Raw genomic sequence first — 22,872 nt, forward strand, 5'->3', positions numbered from 1 at the left:
TCCAGCAGATGGTGGCGAGGCCTCAAGCTTTGATAAGGAGCTGAACTTGTTTCTTGTCAGCATTTGCTGCAGCACTTCACTATGAATTCACAATATTAGTCATCTTGTTGTAATATATAAGCTTCTTGCTCACAGGTTCAGAGATAAAGTCACCTTTTATTGATTTTGCTAAAAGGCAGATTGTGTGTGTGTGTGTGTGTGTGTGTGTGTGTGTGTGTGTGTGTGTGTGTGTGTGTGTGTGTGTGTGTGTGTGTGTGTGTGTGTGTGTGTGTGTGTGTGTGTGTGTGTGTGTGTGTGTGTGTGTGTGTGTGTGCGCTTTACTGTAGAAGTGACTTGGGAGGACCAGCAGCGAGGGCTGAATGGTTCTCTGTCTGATGATGGGACTCCACTACACCCCTCCCTCACTGAGACAGGTTGGTCCAGGTGTGGACTTTTGCTGCCTCTTTAAAACCTCTAATTCACTTTGGTAGAATATTAGCCCTTAAAACAACAGTGGCCCATGATGGGCTACTGTATTGTCCTGGATTTTTCTTTTTTTTTTTTTTTAGATTTATAATGACTATTTCTCAACAAAATGAGCCCAAGCGCATCATTTTATGATGTCACTATGCCAAATAATATCCAGCAAAAGTACAAGCTCGCTTCCTCCAGATGATGTCGCTACTAGAAGGGCTTTAAATTTTAAAGTCTTTCATTGTAATTGCACAATAGATGTGCAAGTGAATGATCATATGATCTTTCGAGTGTGTTTGCACGTCAGCGTCATGCCCGGGTGTTATGATCCCAAAACCCGCTGTTTCTGCCAGGAAGGTAAGAAAGTGAACTCTTTTTATTCTAATTTAATTAATAATTTTATTTTAATTAAAAAGCAAACGAAAAACAGGTAGATACAGCATTCATGGTCCATGTAAGCCCATTGTGTTTGGGTTTTTTTAATGCCTCAAATACAAACAAAACAGGTACTGTACAAAATCTTGAAATAGCTGCACACATAAAATTAAAAAAAGTAAAAGAACATAAGGGGCTTATTGTATGTTACTTACATATAATAAAAGAAAACAAAACATAGGGCAAATGAACATTTAAAGATCAAATTTATCTATAAAAGAAACTAGTTTTGAAGCATTATTGGATTCAGTCAATGATAAAGACTTATAATAAAATCTGAACTCATTTCTCCAATGAGAAATGTTTGGTTTTGTCTTGAAAAAATGACATTTATGTTCATTCAACATGCATGTTGTATTGCACATCTGGGTACTTCGTGTCCTTTTTGGCCTCTTTGGTAATGGTGGCTGTGCCCCCATGTAGGCATGGCAGCGTTATATTAGCGCTATAGAGAGCGCACACTCTAGCATTACCATATCCAACTCCACGTCAAGTGATATGTTTGATGGGTTGGTGGCTTTTCTTTAGCCATGGCAACAAGGACGTTTATTGCATACTTTATGCATATTGATGCTCATGTAGCAAAATTTAAAGGCCAAATAGCTGTGTAGAAAGAGAAAAGGCAAACCTTTCTTTTCATATATTTCAGTGAAACTATAGTTTTTATCAAGTCCCTCATTGTTATTGATTAAGCATACACTTTGCTATCTTTTTATTGTCCAGATGCACTTATTACATCCTGGTATAAATTCTTTGATTTAACACAATTTCATGCCCTTTGTGATGCAACTCTGACCACCTTCAACCAGAGACATTCATTCTGGAAGGCAAGCATCCTAACAGCTTGCACTGCTGTGTTGCATGTATACAGACCAAAAACAATTGTTAGCTATTTGTGTCAAAAGTCAAAAATAGCATCCCCAAAAGTCAAAAATAGCATCCCCAAAAATTGTAGTAAAACACATGAGAATCAATGCAGAAAAATTTGTACATATCCCAGATCTTCATTAGCTGGGAGGCTGTGCTGACTTCACGGACAAGAAGATAGTGGATTTTCTGTGCATTTTCTATTTTTGTATTGTTATTCAAACCATAACCCCAGTATGTGTTTCTGAATGTTAAATATGAAATTTATGAAAATAGACACTAAATTTTCTGCTTAACTGTCTCTGGAAACATATGATATTGTATGATACTGTGCACTCATGCAACCTTCAAAATGAAAACGATACTCTACCAAAGTGATCAATACCTCCAAGTCTTTGGCTTCTGTCCTACAAAACCTGTGTGGCCTAATATCATCTGGAATTCCATCTTACTAATGCCAGACCCAGTCAATACACAAAGGTTGTGTTAAAATTGGTGAAAGTGATTATGTTTTATGTTTTGTAATCACGACCAGAAGTTTCAGAGAATTGATTTGCCCAGGTCAGCGTCTGGATGGTGTGTCTTTGTGTTTCTTACTTTCGCTCTGTTTCCTTGCTGTGGTTTTCAGGTGCTGCATGATGGTGATGTTGTGACGCACAGCACTTTTTAACTTTACATTGTAATGTATTACATATATTTTGCTGATTTTGTCACAATGATAAAAATGCTGTGAAGATAGACACCAATGTGTGTTGAAGTGATGCATTTACTCCATTGCCTTAATATGTTTCCATAGCAACACTGTTGGGAAAGTGTAGTGACACGGACCCACAACAGGGGGCGTAAATGAACGGACAATGAAAGAGTCGAATATGAACACTTTACTGTTGTGAAAGAGCACAACCAAAACACAGAGGATTACAGAATTTATGCAAACAGTCAATCCACAAAGGTGACGTGTGGGCAGGCTCGAGGATAGAAGACGTCTGTCCTGCGAAGAACCGGAACCACACGATTTCCTCCACCACCGAACCTGGAGAATACTGGAGCTGCCAAGTCCTGAGTCCCCAGGTGGCCACCGTCTCCGAATGTCGGATCTGGTACTGCTGGCGAGGAGCAAAAACAGTAAAATGTGGGTGCGTGCACACCCAGTAACAGCAATGGTGGGAATACCACCTCCACCTCTAATCCAGAAAACTGGCACGTGCAGTAGTAATGAGTACTTATCAACAGTTTGGCGTCGGGAGCGAAGACGTCAGCTCTCCACGTATCACAAACTCAGCCTCCAGCTGCGAGCACTCACAGAACTGACTGCAAACAATACAGAAGCAAACACTGTCTGAAAAGACAAAAACAACGGCTGAGAAAGTTACCTTCACAGGTAGATGATATCTCGGCAATGAGGTGGAGATGACGTCCGGTTTTTATGGAGTGGAATGATGAAGTGAAGATGGGTGACAGCTGTCATGAGATAATGAGTGACAGCTGTCACCCCCGGCTGTGTCCGTGGCGGCAGCGCCCTCTCGTGCCTGAAGCCCGCACTTCAGGCAGGGCGCCCTCTGGTGGTGGGCCAGCAGTACCTCCTCTTCTGGCAGCCCACACAACAAACACATTACTTTGACACCCAGTGTGTCCTACCCCACTTACATATACAAGCATAATAACATTCATTATGGTGGCTTTGGGTGCAGGTTATCTGACAGAATGTTATTACGAAATGTTTAAGAACCAGAATGAAAAATGGTGTAAATACTTACTTGTTAGCACCAAGTGACTTTTAGCATATTAAATACTGTTTAAGATTGAGAATAGCCTGCCAGTTATGTTTGCTTGGTTGCCCCAAGGACACAGCTTCAGTAACAATCTGGTGTCTTTCCAGGGTGATATAATACTTTGTGCCTGTCCATGAAACCAGAGTTCTTTTCACCTGGAAAGGTCGGGACTCCAAATATTTTGCAGGACTGGGGAGCAGAATGTTTGCTTTCTTCTTGACAGAATACTGGATTTTTTTGATCTTGCATGAACAGTTGATCAAATTAATAATCTGCTTGGTTGAAGTGTTCACAACATGTGAACTTAAGGTACTTTTCCACTGCAGAAACTCAGGAACTAGTTAGCTGCAGAATTATCTGTGATTCCATCAATACCACGAGGGCTCATTTTTGAAAGTGTGAGTTTTCATTCTATACTTTAGAGGTGCTTTTCCATTGTTTACAGACTGCTGGGGATGGGCTTGCAGTGTCAAATGTCAGTGATTGGTCAAGAACATCAGACAGTAGCAGCACTTTTATCTTTCACCCCCTTTGAGGTGGAGTGTGCCAGGTGCACAGTGCACTGCTACTAAGAAAGCAGAGGGATGTGAGAGGTTTTCTGATAAGTTAAGGAAGCTGCACCAACTTGTCAATGTGTGTTATTGGAGAGTGGCCTCCAAAGCTCCCTGAGGTGAAGCAGTAAGGTGCAGTTTTGTATTTTTCCATTAGTGTTTACTTTTATTTGGTTTAATAGTTGTTTTCGATTCAGTTTTCATATGTGTACAAGCAGCGTCTCTGTGCGGCATGAATCCACCTGTGTAAGGCGTGTGTGAGTGTCACACTCTTTAAAAAGCCAGAAGACTGTTCTGTCCTTTAGACCAGGTTTTTCCTGATCTGTGTTGTTTTCTACTTAGCCTTGATACCAATGCACTTGCACTGAACCTGACCACACCATATTTTTAGACCAACAACATACTCCATCAGTGGGTGTCGGTGTGAAACCCAAAATTCTGTTTGGTAGAAATGAGCAAAGTTGCATGTGGTGCCTTGTGCCAGCTGGACCATTAGTAGAACATTGGGCCTGAAGAGGGAAGAGTTTGTGTACAACTTTTTTTAAACTGTGGAAATGCTACACGTTAAGCCATGCTTGGAAGAGGTGATCACTATACATTCACAGTTTTGGGCTTTACGTGTGCACAACTATTTGTTTATAACACTGCAGTAACTGTGCACTACACTGAACTCTGCAGTGTATTGAAATATATATTCAAAGGTTTAATATGTTATAATTTTGAAAGACCACAGGAGACTTTTCCACATTAACTTGGTGTGTGTGTGTGTTTTGTTTTGTTTTGTTTAACCTGTCCTCGTCTCTCTCATCCTCATGACCCACTGGATACGGCTGAACTGAAAAAACAAAAAGGCCTTGCTCTGTTGATTATGACTGGACTCTCTAATGAGAAGATGTTAACTGTCATGCAGAGATGAAAGCCGGTGAGGCAGATGCCTCAGGCTGTCTTTTTATTCATGTGGCACTTCATTATTCACGCTAATGGAATACTAAGTGACCTAAATGCAAATGCTGCGGAAGAGGGTATGATCTGAGTCAGGCTTCTTTGGTCTCCCCAGCTGTTGGCGTCCGTTTTGTCAGGTTCAAACTGCAAGATCATTGGAGGAGACTGAAGAAAATGGACAACGGAAGCTGCAGGGCAGTGGACAGAGGGGGCCATCTGACCATATCATTTAAAACAAACACCATCAAACCAGTGAATGCATCTTATTGTACTACTGACAGTGTTAAGAACTGTCTGTGTTGCATCCCGTCATACGCCAGTGTGAGACACAGAATAGCAACAAGTTGCTTCTTGTCTCTGCAAAAATAATGGTGAAAGAATGAATATATTGGTGGAAAGAGCAGCCAGCAGTAGTAAGAGCCATTCCCATTTTCACAGAGATGCATATCCGAAGCACACTGTTTGAAATCTTGTCCGTACCTTGGAACACCTTAGAGCAGTGATTCCCAAAGTGTGGGCCATGGCCCAGCAGGTACTGAAGGTGGGCCCCACAAGGTCATTACACTGATTTTCAATTCAATGTTTTAATAAATTGTACAAACTGATTTTAAATTTGCTAATAACATTTAAATTGCCCAGACACATTTGATCATATTCCAAATGTAATCAAAAGTAATAAATCAAAGCCATGTAATTTAAATTACATTCATTTATCGGTTTCAGTTTAACGAGTAGTCTCATGGGTTGATAAAAAAATCAAAGGTTTTGGTGTGTCCAAGAAAGTTTTCAGTTTCAGTGTGGGCCGGGTTGTTCTTAAGTTTGGGAACAGCTGCTTTAGGGAATCTGGGTGAATGTCCTTCATTGTACTGTAGTCTTGTTTTAAATGTGGCTAAATTTTCAAGATGTGCATTTTTTTTCTATTGTGCCCTTTGACATAGTTTGGTTATCCCCTGGATTTTCGCGGCGTGCCTTCTATAACAGCATGGGAGGTTTTCTAGAACCACCACAGTTTTCCTAAAGTTGTACTACAATCATGCTACATGTCTACGATTATGCTACGGTTTGTAAATATCGTTTGATACAAGTATAGCATGATACATCGTCAAACTGCCCATTCGATCATATTCAACCATAAACTTTATATGCTGTTTAGTCACACTTATAGACTGTGACCTTTTGGGCAATCCAGTGTGTTGACCAGTGAATCTCAAAGGGTTGCTAATTGATAAAGAAAAGAAAGTAAAAGTAAAAGTTTGTTCTGCCGATACATGTGTGTGGATCTGACAAATGGTAAATGAACTGCATTTATATCGCGCTTTTCCATCTGCATCAGACGCTCAAAGCGCTTTACACATCAATTTCTCACATTCACCCTGATGTTAGGCTGCTGCCAGCAAGACACCCACTACACACTGACAGCAACTAGGGGATTAAGGACCTTGCCCAAGGGCCCTTAGTGATTTTCCGGTCAGGCTGGGATTTGAACCGAGGATATTCTCTGGTCTCAAGCCCAACACATTACCCACTAGACCATCACCTCCCCCAAATGGCAACTTTGCCCTCATGTTAGCAGTAGCGTGATTCTATAGCTCTAGAAGTGTTGAACAAAGTCAAAGAAAAATTAAACCCTAAATGCTGTCACTGTAAATTTAGTATGCCTATACAGTAGTGTTCAGAATAATAGTAAGCGCCTTGGGGCAACTGTTTGTTGTGATTTGGTGCTATATAAATAAAATTGATTTGATTTGATTTTAGTACTGCTATGTGACTAAAAAGATTAATCCAGGTTTTGAGTATATTTCTTATTGTTACATGGGAAACAAGGTACCAGTAGATTCAGTTGATTCTCACAAATCCAATAAGACAAAGCATTCATGATATGCACACTCTTAAGGCTATTAAATTGGGCTATTAGTAAAAAAAAGTAGAAAAGGGGGTGTTCACAATAATAGTAGTGTGGCATTCAGTCAGTGAGTTTGTCAATTTTGTGGAACAAACAGGTGTGAATCAGGTGTCCCCTATTTAAGGATGAAGCCAGCACCTGTTGAACATGCTTTTCTCTTTGAAAGCCTGAGGAAAATGGGACGTTCAAGACATTGTTCAGAAGAGCAGTGTAGTTTGATTAAAAAGTTGATTGGAGAGGGGAAAACTTATATGCAGGTGCAAAAAAATATAGGCTGTTCATCTACAATGATCTCCAATGCTTTAAAATGGACAAAACAACAGAGACGCGTGGAAGAAAATGGAAAACAACCATCAAAATGGATAGAAGAGTAACCAGAATGGCAAAGGCTCACCCATTGATCAGCTCCAGGATGATCAAAGACAGTCTGGAGTTACCTGTAAGTGCTGTGACAGTTAGAAGACGCCTGTGTGAAGCTAATTTATGTGCAAGAATCCCCCGCAAAGTCCCTCTGTTAAATAAAAGACATGTGCAGAAGAGGTTACAATTTGCCAAAGAACACATCAACTGGCCTAAAGAGAAATGGAGGAATATTTTGTGGACTGATGAGAGTAAAATTGTTCTTTTTGGGTCCAAGGGCCGCAGACAGTTTGTGAGACGACCCCCAAACTCAAATTCACCCCAAACACACCCAAATTCAAGGCACAATTCACAGTGAAGACAGTGAAGCATGGTGGTTCAAGCATCATGATATGGTCATGTTTCTCCTACTATGGTGTTGGGCCTATATATCGCATACCAGGTATCATGGATCAGTTTGGATATGTGGAGTTTGGATATATACTGGAAGAGGTCATGTTGCCTTATGGATGAAGAGGACATGCCCTTGAAATGGGTGTTTCAACAAGACAATGACCCCAAGCACACTAGTAAATGAGCAAAATCTTGGTTCCAAACCAACAAAATTAATGCCTCGCAGATGTGAAGAAATCATGAAAAACTGTGGTTATAAAACTAAATACTAGTTTAGTGATTCACAGGATTGCTACAAAAGCAGTTTGAACATAATAGTTTTGAGTTTGTAGCATCAACAGCAGATGCTGCTATTATTGTGAACACCCCCTTTTCTACTTTTTTTACTAATAGCCCAATTTCATAGCCTTAAGAGTGTACATATCATGAATGCTTGGTCTTGTTGGATTTGTGAGAATCTATTGAATCTACTGGTACCTTGTTTCCCATGTAACAATAAGAAATATACTCAAAACCTGGATTAATCTTTTTAGTCACATAGCACTACTATTATTCTGAACACTACTGTATAGGCATACTAAAATGTGAAAAGTTCAAATTCAATAAAGAAAAATCATATACTAAATGGAACAGAAAAAGGATATTTAAAAGATTCAACAGAATTTCACTAACATCAGCAGACAGATTATTCTAAGTCAGAGGGTGATGAGTGAAAATTATGCATCCTGTTGACTTCTTTTTCACCATAGGAGCACAGAGTAAACCTACTTGCTGAGACTGCAGGTCATGAAATAGTTTGTAAGGATCAAATATTCCACAAGATATGAGGGTGCACAAGTATTCAGAATTTTCTAAGTCGACAACAAAACCTGCAGATGCTGTACTGGACCATCGTGGTGAAGAAAGAGCTGAGCCAGATGGTGAGACTCTTGATTCACCAGTTGATTTATGCTCCTAACCTCACCTATGATCTTGAGCTTTGGGGTAGAGACAGAAAGAATAAGGTCAAGGATACAAGCGGCAGAAATGAGATTCCTCCTTTTGGTATATGGGCTTACATTCAGGGACAGGATGAGAAGGTCGAATATCCAGCAGGGATTCTAAGTACACAGGAAATTTTGTTGAGTAGAATTTAGTCTGCTGGATAGCATTTGTTGATCCCAGTCCATATAGAGTGAATTATACTCTATCACAGAGCTAAATCACCTCAAAACAGTGTAAAATCAACTCTTAATGGAGTAAAACCACTTGCATTGAACAGATGGTGTCGCAGACCGAACGGTCCTCCATCCACCCTGCCTTCACTGTGCTTACATCATCAGCTGCGGTTCACTGATAATCACCTCGTTTCTGCTTCAAACTGCACTCCAGTCATCATCTATCTCAGTGACAGAGCGTTTGTACAACAATCCTGTCTGCATAAATTCAGCATTATTCCATAATAACAGATGGAGGAAGCGATCAGACCGGCGCGGCTGCAAAAACTGTTAGCTGATGCATTCAGACATTTCAATTTCGTCACTGTTTAAAGCCTCGTTTCTGCTTAAAACAGCCTTGTCTCTGCTTAAAACTGAGTTTAGAATGATTCAAGAGGTTTTACCTTCATCATCTGATGATTAATAATCCCATTAATCCATTTGATCGCTTTGGGTGGAGAGACTCTGTGTCAGACCCCAGACACAGTGGAGGCAGGGTGGACCAATGTTTAGGGGTGGATAGTCTGCAACAATTGTCGAGCTGATTCACTCTATGACAGAGTGTAATTTACTCTGTTTAGACTGGGATCAAATGCTATCCCAGCAGAGTCAATTTTACTCTGCTGGTTCGGGAACATGGTAAAGATGCCCCTGGTTGTCTTCCAGGATCATCCAACAGGGAGGAGGCCCCAGAGAAGACCCAGGACACGCTGGAGGGATTATATTTCCCAGGTGGCTTGGGAATGCCTCTTCATCCCTCAGGAAGCATTAGATGACATGGCTGAGGATAGGGAAGTGTGGGATGAGCTGCTTGGCCTTCTGCCACGGCAACCCAGACCATGATCAGAAACAGAAATTGAATGAATGAATGAATGAATGAATGAATGAACAGAACCTTCCAAATGGACTTATTTTAACTGAAAAATCAGCCATACTTGTGTGATCCATGCCAAATCCCAGTCCATGTCAGAGAGATGCGACAGCGGCCGTGTCACATGTTGCGCTCTTGATGGAGATTTACTGCACAGAAATGTGCACTGATTTTTAGGCACTGTTTAGTGCATGAGTATCTGATGTCAGCGTGTGCAGTGTGTGTGTGTGCGTGCTGAATGTGTGCGAGGTCCTCAGCTCTCTCTTTTGTGTACTGTGTCTGTCTTCATTTGGTTTTGTTGATTTCTTTATTTTGGTTATTTTTCTCCCCACAGTTGCCCCATGCAGACTCCAGTGACATCACTTCTCTTATTGTGTACCTTACGAGACCCGTTGCGCCCTCAGAGGCGCGGAGCTCCTCTCCGGGTGCTCGGTTTGGGTGCGGTTGCTGCCATTAACATCTCTTTCCGGTTTCAGCTCTCTTTTGGTTGCAGCACAGACCCTCACCTCGCCAACCCTCCTCTGATTTCTAATAACATTCCTCTCAGCCATTCCCTCCTTAGACTTCTGTGGCCGCGATGAACTTTGCTTGGTGTTCTCTATGATTTTGTTTGTGTGTTCTGTGCTCATTGTGTGTTGTTTTTGTCATTGTAGTGTCGCACTGTTCTCGTGTTGTGTCCCCTTCCATTATTTTCCCCCTCCTCCTCCTCCTCACCATGACCCCCACTGCCCAGCCTTCTCTGTCATCATGGCGACAGCGTCCCCACATCAGTCCTCTTCTCCTCCACCCTTTGTGCATCCTCTCACATCCATCTTCCTCTCCTCTGTCTGTGTCTGTCCATTCTGTAATATGATCCCAGAAGACACCGACTCACCAAGTTGGACGAACTCAGGTCTGTCCCTTCTTCTTCATCGTCCTCTTCTCTCTCTGATTCGGCCTTCGTCTTTGACTTTTATTTCCTTTGGGTGTCTTCCTGGCTTGCTCCTTCTCCTGTCCACGCTCTCCTCCTCCCATCATCTCTGTTGCCGTTGCTTTTTGTGCTTCGCTTGCTGTCATTCTTTCGTGCCGTTTGTGCTCATGGTTGCCATGAACGATGCTTCTGGCCTCCATCATTGGACAGACTTTCATTTTGCTCCAGACAGACACTATTCAGGTTTTTAGGTCTTGACATGGCAAACTATCACTTTACAATAAATATCTTTTTCTTTCTTTTTTTTGCCCATTGGGGATGTCCAGATCCCTTCTTTGTAGTCCCGATTTTATTTAGGCAACATGGTGGATTAGTGGTTAGCACTGTCACATCACAGCAAGCAGGTCATGGGATCAATTCCCCCCTGTGGCCTTTCTGTGTGGAGTTTGCATGTTCTCCCCGTGTTTACGTGAGTTCCCTCTGGGTGCTCCTGTTTTGTCCCACATCTAATGACATGCAGGTTAGGTGGACTGGAAACTTAAATGTTGTCCAGGTCTCCTTTGTAAAAGAGCTCTCAATCTCAGTGGGACTAACCTGGTTAAATGAAGACATAAAAATTTGATCCAAGTCTCTTAATATTGAGAATCTATTGATACTGAAACCAATATTGATACATTTAATACAAAATATTAAATATACAACAAATCTACAACAAATATAAATACATACATAAATATGCATTACAATAACAGAGCTGCAGAAATTTATCTCTGCAAACTCTGCCAGTTTAAATTTCTATAATTGTTGAATCATCAAATGAGGTTCTTTTGTGGCTTTCTTTATTTTTTTGTGGGACTTTTTCTGTGTGAAGTACCACATACAGTATGAAACAAGCAATTCAAGACTGCTGCATTAAAGAAATTACTTCAGTGTTCATTCAGGTGATACCAGTATTCTATAAATCGTTTAAATCTGCCCGGATACAGTCCAAATAAACAAACAAAATTCCTGAAACCTACCTAATGTTCTTAATAAAACATAGGTACATGTTCACTGTTCCAGCTGACAGTGAAAAGAAATTCATATTCTTTGAATAATCCCTCAATTATTTTATTAAGATCAGGTTCAGGTTTTAACAAAATTCTCCCAATAAAATAAAAATAAAAATGCCTACTATTCTAGAGCCAAACTGACACGTTACTATGTTGGATTTGACTTGCTGAAGTAAAAGTTCTATTTATGTTAACAAGAACACAATTCTAACTAAATAAAGTAATTAAAAAAGTAGGTAGTTATAGATACAGTGATGTGCAAAAGTCTTACCCTCCTGATTGACGGGAGAATGTTAATTAAAAATACTAAGAATGAAGTACCCAAGATGAAGTTCTTATAAAACCACAGGTTTCACACAAAATATTTCATTTTAAACATTTAAAAGTGGAATTTGAGGTGGTGCTTTGTATAGAATGATTACTAATGAATGAATTTTACAGTAATGTTGACAATCCGATACAATTCTACAGTTCCTGATATTTGATAGTTATGACACAACCATCTGCAGCAAAGCACATCTACATAATACACATTTGGGTTTTTTAGTGGAATCATCTTGTTGCAAACCTTCTTAAATCAACCCCCCCCCCTCGCCAAATTAAGGGTCCTTCAGGGCTTTTTGGAGGTTTTTTAACTGATCACAGTGAGACTGTTCAGCGCATGACACCAAAACCACATCATACAAGAAATAAGTCTGAATGTTTTAACTTTTAAAGACCCCCCCCAACACACACACACACACACACACACACACACACACAGACACACATCTGTATTTGTGAAATTCTTTCAATTTCAGAGTTTTACTCTCCCTTTGGTTCATTTTTATATTTTCCACCAACTTAAACAAGTGTTCTGACCTAAACTTTATTTGAGATGTTCCTTAATCAGCAGATTAACAAGTAAACAATCAGCCAATGATTGTTTTCTTGGACTGAGAGATGAACCTTTCTCTAACACTGCTGTCATTCATTTGCTTTGCTCGTGTTGCTTATTTATATGCAGCTGTTGGTGCATCACATTGCATGGAACTCTGCACTTCTTCACTTATTCTTTGCCTTCATATGACACAAAAGATGAGACAGAGAGCAACTGGGGCGTGTGGAGGTGCAATTAGTCCTGAATTTGACCTTTAGTCATGCTGAGTATTTTATTTAAAGATTGCAATATAATTACAGTCTAAAGGGACGCGCTTCTGTGAAATGTTTGCTTTGTGAGGCACCGCTGTGTTTCGGTTGTTTGTTGTTCTGCAGCTGTCTGTTGCCAAATCCACAGAAGGTTAAATGTGTATAGAGATTATCTGGTGATAGTTTTACAATGAGAGATGTGCTTGTAGTAGAGTCCTTTGATTGAAGGAGAAGAAGAAAGAGATGAGGAAAAACCAAGTTGTGTGGATTTTTTTGATCTTTCAGTTTGAGTGAGTTCAGAGGGACAGGTTGGACATTTTGTTGTGTCTTTCTGCAATTTGTTGTATTGTCAAACATTTCTGACAAAGCATTTTGTCAGAAATGGTGTTTTATTACAACGTGTTTTCATTTCAAGGCGTCACATGACTGGATTGTCAGGAAATCGTCTGTCCATGTGGACATGTCTCTTGGTGATACACATGGTCATAAGACTCTGAAGGGACAATGCCTTTTTATTGTGGTTAGGGTTAGTGTCAGGGTGATGGATTAAAAACCATACCTACCATTTCATTGTTTTAGCCCAATATGTACAATTAGAATATACATTAATGCATCTACAAATTAGAGAAAGATTAATTGTACCATTAAAGGATAATTGTTTTTCTTTTGTCTTCAACTTCCCAATGTGCTGCAACGAACTATGAAAAAAGTTGTTTTTTAACAATAGCAAATGAACATGATTTGCAGACTGTAGCACACAAGTAATAGAAATAGATCAGTTTAAATTCATTTATACAGAACCAGATCATAAGTCACCTAAAAGGACAACACATAAGTAGGGTCTTGAACTTACCCACCACATGAGCCAGCATGGTTTGGTGACAGTATTAAGGAAAAACTACAGCTCAGCATTTTTTGGATTGCAGAAAGACATTTCAAGCAGACCAGACTAAGTGGGGCGACCATCTGCTTTGGCCATATTAATGAGGCAAAAACGCAACGCACAGCAAATATTTCACAGGACACGCAATAACTGAAAGTGATGCAGCCATAAAACACAGTCATTATTTGCAGTGGCAGGATAACTGAGCATGTTTAATGCTTGCTCTCCAAAGTAAAGGTCAAACAAGGTCAACGTCCATTGGATTCTATGAGCTCTGTTACTACATGATGTGAAAACTAACCAGGACTGATGGTGCACAACTATTCCTTTTTAAAATAGTATTAGCCAATAATTTGCATCTTGTTTTTTTTTGTTTTGTTTTTTTTACCAGTATTGGACCAACTTTACCTTTTGACCCCCTGTGTCACCATTTTTTTGTTGTTGTTTTTCCATTAACTCTGTAACATTCAGACATAGCTAGTTCAAACTGTACCTTTTTGGAATCTTTATGGTCAGACAAATAATGTAGGATACAGTTCAATATGATTGAAGCATTTGTAAAATTTTACTCCTGTGTAATCCTTCATTGATCTGTTCCTGGCCACAGCTACCACTGTGGGATGACCATCACACATAAATATTAACTAGGTATATATAGCTACCAATTTATGGGTGATAGGTTTTACCACCCAGAGTAGTGCCCACGTTGATGCTTCTGGCCCAAGTCCAGCATGGCGAGAGGATTCTCAAAGCTAACTTTGAAACAGCAGGGTGCAAAATTTGTCCAAAAGAAGCATTAAGCAAGCATGTTCCTCGGGTCTAAGGACCTTAAACTGTGCACCTCTTAATTTTGGGTCGGAAACAAGATATACAAGTATTTACCTCACACCTGTTTGGTGTTTTGTTTTTCTTTACATTCCACTGCTCATTAAAGTGACATCTGGCTGTTCTGAACGGTTCCTGTACAATCAACAAACACTTGAGTTTGCAGTTACTGTCATTCAGATAAGAGATATCCTGGAAACCACTTCACAGCAGAAGCTCATATATGTCAGTGAAGTGACCATTTAGCTCCAAGAAAGCTGCCACCTTGCCCATCATCCATTGACTTTGAACATATTTCTTGTACATTTTATGTTATCATAACTGACGTTTGCTTACCAGAATTAATTGAATGTAACGGAATGCAAAAACAGTGGGAAAAGGAAAACTGCCACATGGCCAGAGCAACGCCAACACGCCCTCCTGGTATCTCCTTAAATAACCACTGAAATCCCATTTTGCCTGGTGAATGTCCTCTTATGTTGGGTTTGGGTTCACACCAGGTCACATCAATTCTTGGAGCAGTTGCTGGTGCTGCGTGTTGCTGCAGCCACCATTTTATGGAACTGTCCTGGGTCCCAGTGGACAACTATCCAATCCAGTTTTCAGAAAGTCGACATCTGTCTGCTGCAGCTAGATCATACGTAGGGCTCCACTTGGCTCCGGTCTGGTTGCTGAAGGGCTTTACTCTTAGTTACTTGTGTGCTGGATCATGCTGAGGAAATTATGTCACGAGGGATACTGTTGTAACTGCCCTTCCCTCACAATTCAAGTACTGTTGTTTGGCTTCTGTGTGTCTCCTTAAGTGGTCTTAGGTTGTTTATTTGTAGGGTTGGCTTTCTCCTTCATTCTGGAGCTGAATGGTGTCATCTGTGCCATAGGTTGACTTCACAAGGCTGCATCAGTTCATTGGTAGTTGACGGTCCCTGGATTATACGGATTTTAACTTGATGCTTTGCGTGTTAGTCGGTTGGTTGTGTTTCTTGAGTATCATTGTATTAACAAAGAACATTTTGATTAAAGTGATTACTGTCTGCTGTGACATTCGGCGTTTAAACACATTGTGCAGCTTAGCTTCAGATCCAGCATTTTTTTTATTTGATTTTGTAAATTACAGCCAATCATCCAGCTTTTTCCATTGGACTTGTCCTTGTCACAACTCATGGCTCATACCACAGCAGAAGCAGCAGCAGCAGCTTGTCTGTCACCATGACCGTATGCGCCGCCATCATGCCTCCGTCACAGTAACACTCGTAATCTCATGGTGTTTCCTCTCTGTCCTCAGGTATGGACATGGACGAGAGGAGCAAGCAGATGAAGCTGAAAGTGAATAAGTACAGGCAGGGAGGAGGTTCTGACTCCCGGCTGGAGCAGGACTACTACAAGGTAAAAGCAGGTCCAGGTGTACTGTGGTACTCTGCACTCATAGAAACATGCCATATGGTATACACGCCCACACACTCACACAGTCAGACATGAATATATTAACACTGCACATATGTACAGTGATGTTCAGCTCGTGTAAGATGAGGAAGGTGCACTATTTAGACTCAAAAGCAGTCCAAAGGGACAACAGTATTTAAAAGTGTCCTATCTGAGATTACAGGCAATATTACACACAAATACCTATTATACACAAATACCTATTTTCCATGTGAAAATTTCATGGCTTAAGGTGCTCTGAGCTTTTCTGTCCCCTGTTTACATTCCGAGTGTGGCTGCCTATGCACTTTTAGTATATGGAAGTCCTATCCTGTGAAAGTGTTATGCCGCGTTCACGCCGGGCGCGATCATATGCCGCAAATTCATGGGGGTCACGTGGCAACGGATGCGCCACCATCGCCTGGTGTGTCGCTCTGCTTTTGCTGCGAAAATTTGCCCCAGTGCCTCATTAAATAGGAGCAGCTTCCATTCCGCTTGTCGGCTCTGGTTGTCAGTCAAGTTAACATGACAGACCTTGATCAATTGAGACCTTGAGAAATTGAAGACTTAACAGTATTCCCCGAAAACCCCTTTTTGTCTGATCATTTATTAATAACATTTACATTTACTTTAATGGACTACCCAGCAGTGGGGAATAAGTTTCATTTCAGTAGAAGTCTTTCTGAAAGCACTGTAACTGGGTTTAAGGATATGATTCCTTCTTTGTTATGTTCTCTAATGCCATATACCAACACAGCGCAGAGTAGCTACCTAAACTCTTTGAGTGAGATAGATTATCTCGTCAATAGCTTTACATCCTCATTGAGCACAACTTTGGATGCTGTATCTCCTCTGAAAAAGAGAGCCTTAAATCAGAAGTGCCTGACTCTGTGGTATAACCCACAAACTCGCAGCTTAAAGCAGATAACCCGTAAGCTGGAGAGGAAATGGCGTCTCACTAATTTAGAAGATCTTCATTTAGCCTGGAAAAAGAGTCTGTTGCTCTATAAAAAAAGCCCTCCGTAAAGCTAGGACATCTTACTATTCATCACTAATTGAAGAAAATAAGAACAACCCCAGGTTTCTTTTCAGCACTGTAGCCAGGCTGACAAAGAGTCAGAGCTCTATTGAGCTGAGTATTCCTTTAACTTTAACTAGTAATGACTTCATGACTTTCTTTGCTAATAAAATTTTAACTATTAGAGAAAAAATTATTCATAACCATCCCAAAGACATATCTTTATGTTCGACTGCTTTCAGTAATGCTGGTATTTGGTTAGACTCTTTCTCTCCGATTGTTCTGTCTGAGTTACTTTCATTAGTCACTTCATCCAAACCATCAACATGTCTATGACCCCATTTCTACCAGGCTGCTCAAGGAAGCCCTACCGTTAATTAATGCTTCGATCTTAAATATGATCAATCTATCTTTATTAGTTGGCTATGTACCACAGGCTTTTAAGGTGGCAGTAATTAAACCATTACTTCAAAAGCCATCACTTGACCCAGCTATCTTAGCTAATTATAGGCCAATCTCCAACCTTCCTTTTCTCTCAAAAATTCTTGAAAGGGTAGTTATAAAACAGCTAACTGATCATCTGCAGAGGAATGTTCTATTTGAAGAGTTTCACTCAGGTTTCAGAATTCATCATAGTACAGAAACAGCATTAGTGAAGGTTACAAATGATCTTCTTATGGCCTCAGACAGTGGACTCATCTCTGTGCTTGTCATGTTAGACCTCAGTGCAGCTTTTGATACTGTTGACCATAAAATTTTATTACAGAGATTAGAGCATGCCATATGTATTAAAGGCACTGCGCTGCAGGGGTTTGAATCATATTTAATAGATTACAATTTGTTCATGTAAATGAGGAGTCTTCTTCATGGACTAAGGTTAATTATGGAGTTCCACAAGGGTCTGTGCTAGGACCGATTTTATTCACTTTATACATGCTTCCCTTAGGCAGTATTATTAGACAGCATTGCTAAAATTTCATTGTTACGCATTGATACCCATCTTTATCTATCCATGAAGCCAGAGGACACACACCAATTAGTTAAACTGCAGGAATGTCTTTCAGACATAAAGACATGGATGACCTCTAATTTCCTGCTTTTAAATTCAGATAAAACTGAAGTTATTGTACTTGGCCCCACAAATCTTAGAAACATGGTGTCTAACCAGATCCTTACTCTGGATGGCATTACCCTGACCTCCAGTAATACTGTGAGAAATCTTGGAGTAATTTTTGATCAGGATATGTCCTTCAATGCGCATATTAAACAAATATGTAGGACTGCTTTTTTGCATTTGTGCAATATCTCTAAAATTAGAAAGGTCTTGTCTCAGAGTGATGCTGATTATTATCAGCTTAGAGAAATTATTATTATTATCAGGTTGTCCTAAAAGTTCCCTGAAAAGCCTTCAGTTAATTCAAAATGCTGCAGCTAGAGTACTGACAGGGACTAGAAGGAGAGAGCATATTTCATCCATATTGGCTTCTCTTCATTGGCTCCCTGTTAATTCCAGAATAGAATTTAAAATTCTTCTTCTTACTTATAAGGTTTTGAATAATCAGGTCCCATCTTATCTTAGGGACCTCATAGTACCATATCTCCCCAATAGAGCACTTCGCTCTCAGACTGCAGGCATACTTCCTAGTTCCTAGGGTTTGTAAGAGTAGAATGGGAGGCAGAGCCTTCAGCTTTCAGGGATTCAAGGATTCAAGGATTCAGAGGAGTTTATTGTCATATGCACATAGGAACATGTTCCCTGCACAAGGAAATGTGTTTACTGCATTTAACCCATCCTAATTGCCAGTTAGGAGCAGAGGTCGCCTTTACGGCGCCCGGGGACCCAGCTCTAGATGTATGTCCCTGCCCTGAGTCACGAGCAGGGCTGAGCAAACCTTGACCGGCTTCATGACACACTTAACAAACAACAACACACATAAAAGCACACACAAGGAAAGTATTGGGAAAGAAAAAACTCCATTGCTGCTGTGTTGAACACACACAGCACCACTGAAGCAAAAAAAACCCCCATAAGCACAGAAAACAGTCACAGAAAAACAGTAAACAATCACAGCAGACAACAGACGACAGCCGAGACTTGAATGTGTCCAGTGTTCAGACAGACAGCCCGGAGGCCGCCCTTGGCGCCATCAACAGGCCTTATCTGTCCATCCTGGAGGGGATCCCAGTCCTGAATCAGTCCACCAGAGTCCAATGTCCCACAGTCAACATCACAGGACTAGGAGAGGGAAAGACAAGAGAGGTGGGGTAAGACGAGGAGCGAGGGATCAGGAGTGTTCCTCGGGGGGAGGATTTTATCTCAGTGGCCTTGAAGGGCAGCTGGTGTTTGGAAACCAAATAGATATCCAGATTAACAGACGCCTGAAAGATTCCACTGTCTGAAACTTCAGAGTGGCTCCCAAATACATCTGAATAGAGGAGAAGAGATGTGGTCATTACTGACGATCAAAGTGGTTTTCCAGTGCAGCTATTCTCCCCGAGATGGATTCCACCATGCGGTTAACACCCGCTGACTGAGCTGGCACTGCCCTTCCAATCGAATCGAATCGATCATGTGGGGCAGCCTGGACGGGCCAGTTAATGCCGCCTCCACCTTCTTAATTTTCCGGTAAACCAATGCTATGGCCTCTCCACACAGCAGAAACCCAGTCACCACAGCTCCAAATGAGTAAACATCTTCAACGTCCTCCACAGACAACGTGTACAGGCACATGACTTGCCACCTCTGCCAGCTGTCCATCACGTAACCCGCCACATGTGTCCGGGCAGGACAGGTCGGGTCCTCCGCTCCTGAGTGTCTTGTAGAAAAAATAGTGTCAATTGCGTTCAGAGACCATTTGATTAGATCCATTTTGCCATTTCCAGAGGAGCAGGGCTGGCAGCCTCACAGACAAACACGCTACAGTAGCAGGAAAGTTGGGGAGGGAGGAGGTAAGAAAAATGCGACCGTCCCAACCGAGAGCAAGAAGGCAAAAAAAGGCCCTCTGGCCCTTCAGGCTCCTCTACTGTGGAACCAGCTCCCAATTTGGATTAGGGAGATAGAGATTAAGATTTAAGATTAATCTTAAAACTTTCCTTTTTGAAAAAGCTTATAGTTAGGGCTGGATCAGGTGACCCTGAACCATCCCTTAGTTATGCTGCTATAGACTTAGACTGCTGGGGAGTTTCCTGTGATGCACCCAGTGTTTCTTTTTATTCACCTCTTTTTGCTCTGTATGCACCACTCTGCTTTTAATCATTAGTGATTGATCTCTGCTCTCTTCCACAGCATGTCTTTTTCCTGATTCTCTCCCCTCAGCCCCAACCAGTCCCAGCAGAAGACTGCCCCTCCCTGAGCCTGGTTCTGCTGGATGTTTCTCCCTGTTAAAAGGGAGTTTTCCTTCCCACTGTCACCAAGTGCTTGCTCATAGGGGGTCATTTTGACCGTTGGGGTTTTTCTGTAATTATTGTATGGCTTTTGCCTTACAATATAAAGCACCTTGGGGTGACTGTTTGTTGTGATTTGGCGCTACATAAATAAAATTGATTTGATTTGATTTGATCACACGGAGCGAGTTGTTGTGGAAAGCTCCCAATTTGAGGAGTATCATCATTTGTTGCAGGAGTTGCGTCTGGATGACGGCCACTTTCCGCGGTCCTTCTGCCTCTGCAGGACCCAGTTTGAGGACCTCCTGTCCCGTTCACGTGCGCACATGTAAACAATTAAACAAAAAAAAAAACTCTGCTGCTTGCTGCAGGGCTGCTGCTCGCTCTTCCCCCCAAAACTCTGTCATAATTATGTTTAGAAATCAGTCACGATTTGCTTTATTATACATCTGTGTAGTTAATAAGTAAAATAATCTCCACGGACGATTCGCTCGCATGCACGTAAAAAAAAAAAAAAAAAAACCTCTGTTCCCGCTGCTGCGGGGCTGCTGCTCACTCAAAAAACTCTGTCATAATTGTGAAATAAAGGACAAAAGAGACATAAGTCCTGCTCACAGGCTGCTACCAGAGACAGGACATGTTCACATCTTCAGTCAAACTCCAGTCATCTCCACGTCACTACATATTCAGTCCCTGATTGGTCATTGTGGCGTGACAAGACGAAAAAGTTCAGATTTTTCAACTTGGGGAGGAGGGCAACGCTATGACGTTATGCAATATCACGCCACAAATGCGCCAATCGCTCAAAATCGCTTCACTCGCGTCGCTTCATTCGCGTCCATTGCGTTGCGCTGTGTGACTTGGTGCCAAAACGCGTCCTTACATAGGGATTACATGGCAACCTGTCGCTGCTGTCGCTCGCGTTGCGCCTGGTGTGAACGCGGCATTACAACTTCCAATATTTATAACAAGACAGCAGTACTCAGGACTCACCACATAGCTGTGCTTTGTTTCCCCAACACAGCACACAATGACTTTCTGGGAATATGTCCTAAAATCATACTTGGAGGCTAAAAATGCCTCCAGTCCATCCACGAGCTTCTTCCACATAGAGAGCCAGAAGCACCTGTTAAAAAGCTCCACCTGCTGTTCCTTCTGTTCAGTACAGACAAGGGAGGGAAAAAGAGTGAGGAAGAGTGGCCGAGGAGGGAAGCTTTGTTTATCTCCTGAAGTGTGACACTAACATGACCTCTAGTGGCAGAAAGAAAAACAATCATAGCACCTAGGAATTCATGAAGGGCACTGCAAAGTCCACTATTGACTCACAGACCAGCTGTAATTCATCACTTTCTGAGCAGAGTGTTTTATCTTTTGGGTTTTTTTGTTTGTTTGTTTTTCCAGAATAGAGCTCAATGAGGATCTAAACACTTTGAGTCATTTCATTCACACATGGACAGATGGACACACAGGACTGGGTGTAAATACAGATGGCATTTTTTCATGTGTGGGTTGTTTATAATGTGAAGCTTTTGACTCCTTTTTGTAAATTTAAGAAATGTGATGCTGAGTGTCTGCAGAGGAGAGTGTTTACTATTCCACTCTGTAAAGGTCCTGAACATGTTTAGTTGAGTGTGCAGACCGGGTCAAGCAGTCCAAGCCAGACCTTCCTTCTCCAGCTTTCCTTTTAAGTCTGTGGTATGAAAAGTGTTGCATTTGGATCAGCCAGTGTGCTCTATAAAAAGCAAATTAAAGTATGAGCCATCCTCGCCTGCCGAGCGTTATCCTTCTTGGAGATGTGCCAGTGATAAAACAAGGCTCTCGCTATTTTTAAGTGATACTTCTGTGTGGCCTTATTTCAAAGCCTTTACCGTAAGACTGGGTTAAGATTTGCTTACTGTAAATATTCCACTCATAGAAACATGATTAATGACACAGATCCAGTTCACCCATTTGGATCAGGGGGAACATATGCATGTTTCTCCCTTTAGAGCCTGATGCAAGATGAGTGAGTTCTAAAAGATCTCAGTTTTCAAGATGTGCGACCAAAGAAAAGCATCACGGATCACTGATTCAGTGTAGCTCCCCTCGCTCAGGTCATCAGTCATCGTCTGAAGTAACACTTTCAGACGTTTTCTGAGGGCTAAGAGCACTGTTTGGTAGATCTGGGTTCAAGTCTCGGTCACATTACCTGCCTGTGCTGTTGTACAAGGCACTTCATCTCCAAGGTCCAGTCCACCCAGCTGTAAATGGGTACCAGCCTTGGTTGAGGAGGTATCCTGTGATGGACTGGCGTCCCTTCCAGCGGGAGACTGTCATCCACTTCACACTATGAAATCTGGGGATAAGCACCAGCATTAATGGAGCTCAGTGTTCTATATAGGACTTCTTCTAAAGCACCTAATCCCTGAACAAACCACATTTGCATTACATAATGAAGCTTTCCTTCCTTATGTGTATTTCAGCAAATCAAGTTGCATTACTTCATTTCAGTTTCTTCTGTTCTTTCCTTG

General features: G+C 41.3%; 1 protein-coding gene across 44 annotated transcripts in view; it reads left to right on the forward strand.

The window, feature by feature from the left end:
• The window catches only part of rims2a (regulating synaptic membrane exocytosis 2a), a 725,652-nt gene that overhangs the window by 547,651 nt on the left and 155,129 nt on the right, over positions 1-22,872 (forward strand). For 31 of the 44 annotated variants that reach the window (XM_034173773.1, XM_034173780.1, XM_034173774.1 and 28 more), the window contains one exon: positions 15,824-15,924. The exons of 11 other annotated variants lie outside the window; for them this stretch is intronic. In XM_034173773.1, the coding sequence (XP_034029664.1) occupies positions 15,824-15,924 (101 nt within the window). Of the gene's footprint in view, positions 1-10,602; positions 10,636-15,823; positions 15,925-22,872 lie in introns of all 44 variants that reach the window. 2 more of the 44 variants (XM_034173775.1, XM_034173781.1) reach the window with 1 other exon arrangement.

This window comes from Thalassophryne amazonica, chromosome 7 (assembly GCF_902500255.1).
Source record: "Thalassophryne amazonica chromosome 7, fThaAma1.1, whole genome shotgun sequence".
Classification (NCBI taxonomy): domain Eukaryota; kingdom Metazoa; phylum Chordata; class Actinopteri; order Batrachoidiformes; family Batrachoididae; genus Thalassophryne; species Thalassophryne amazonica.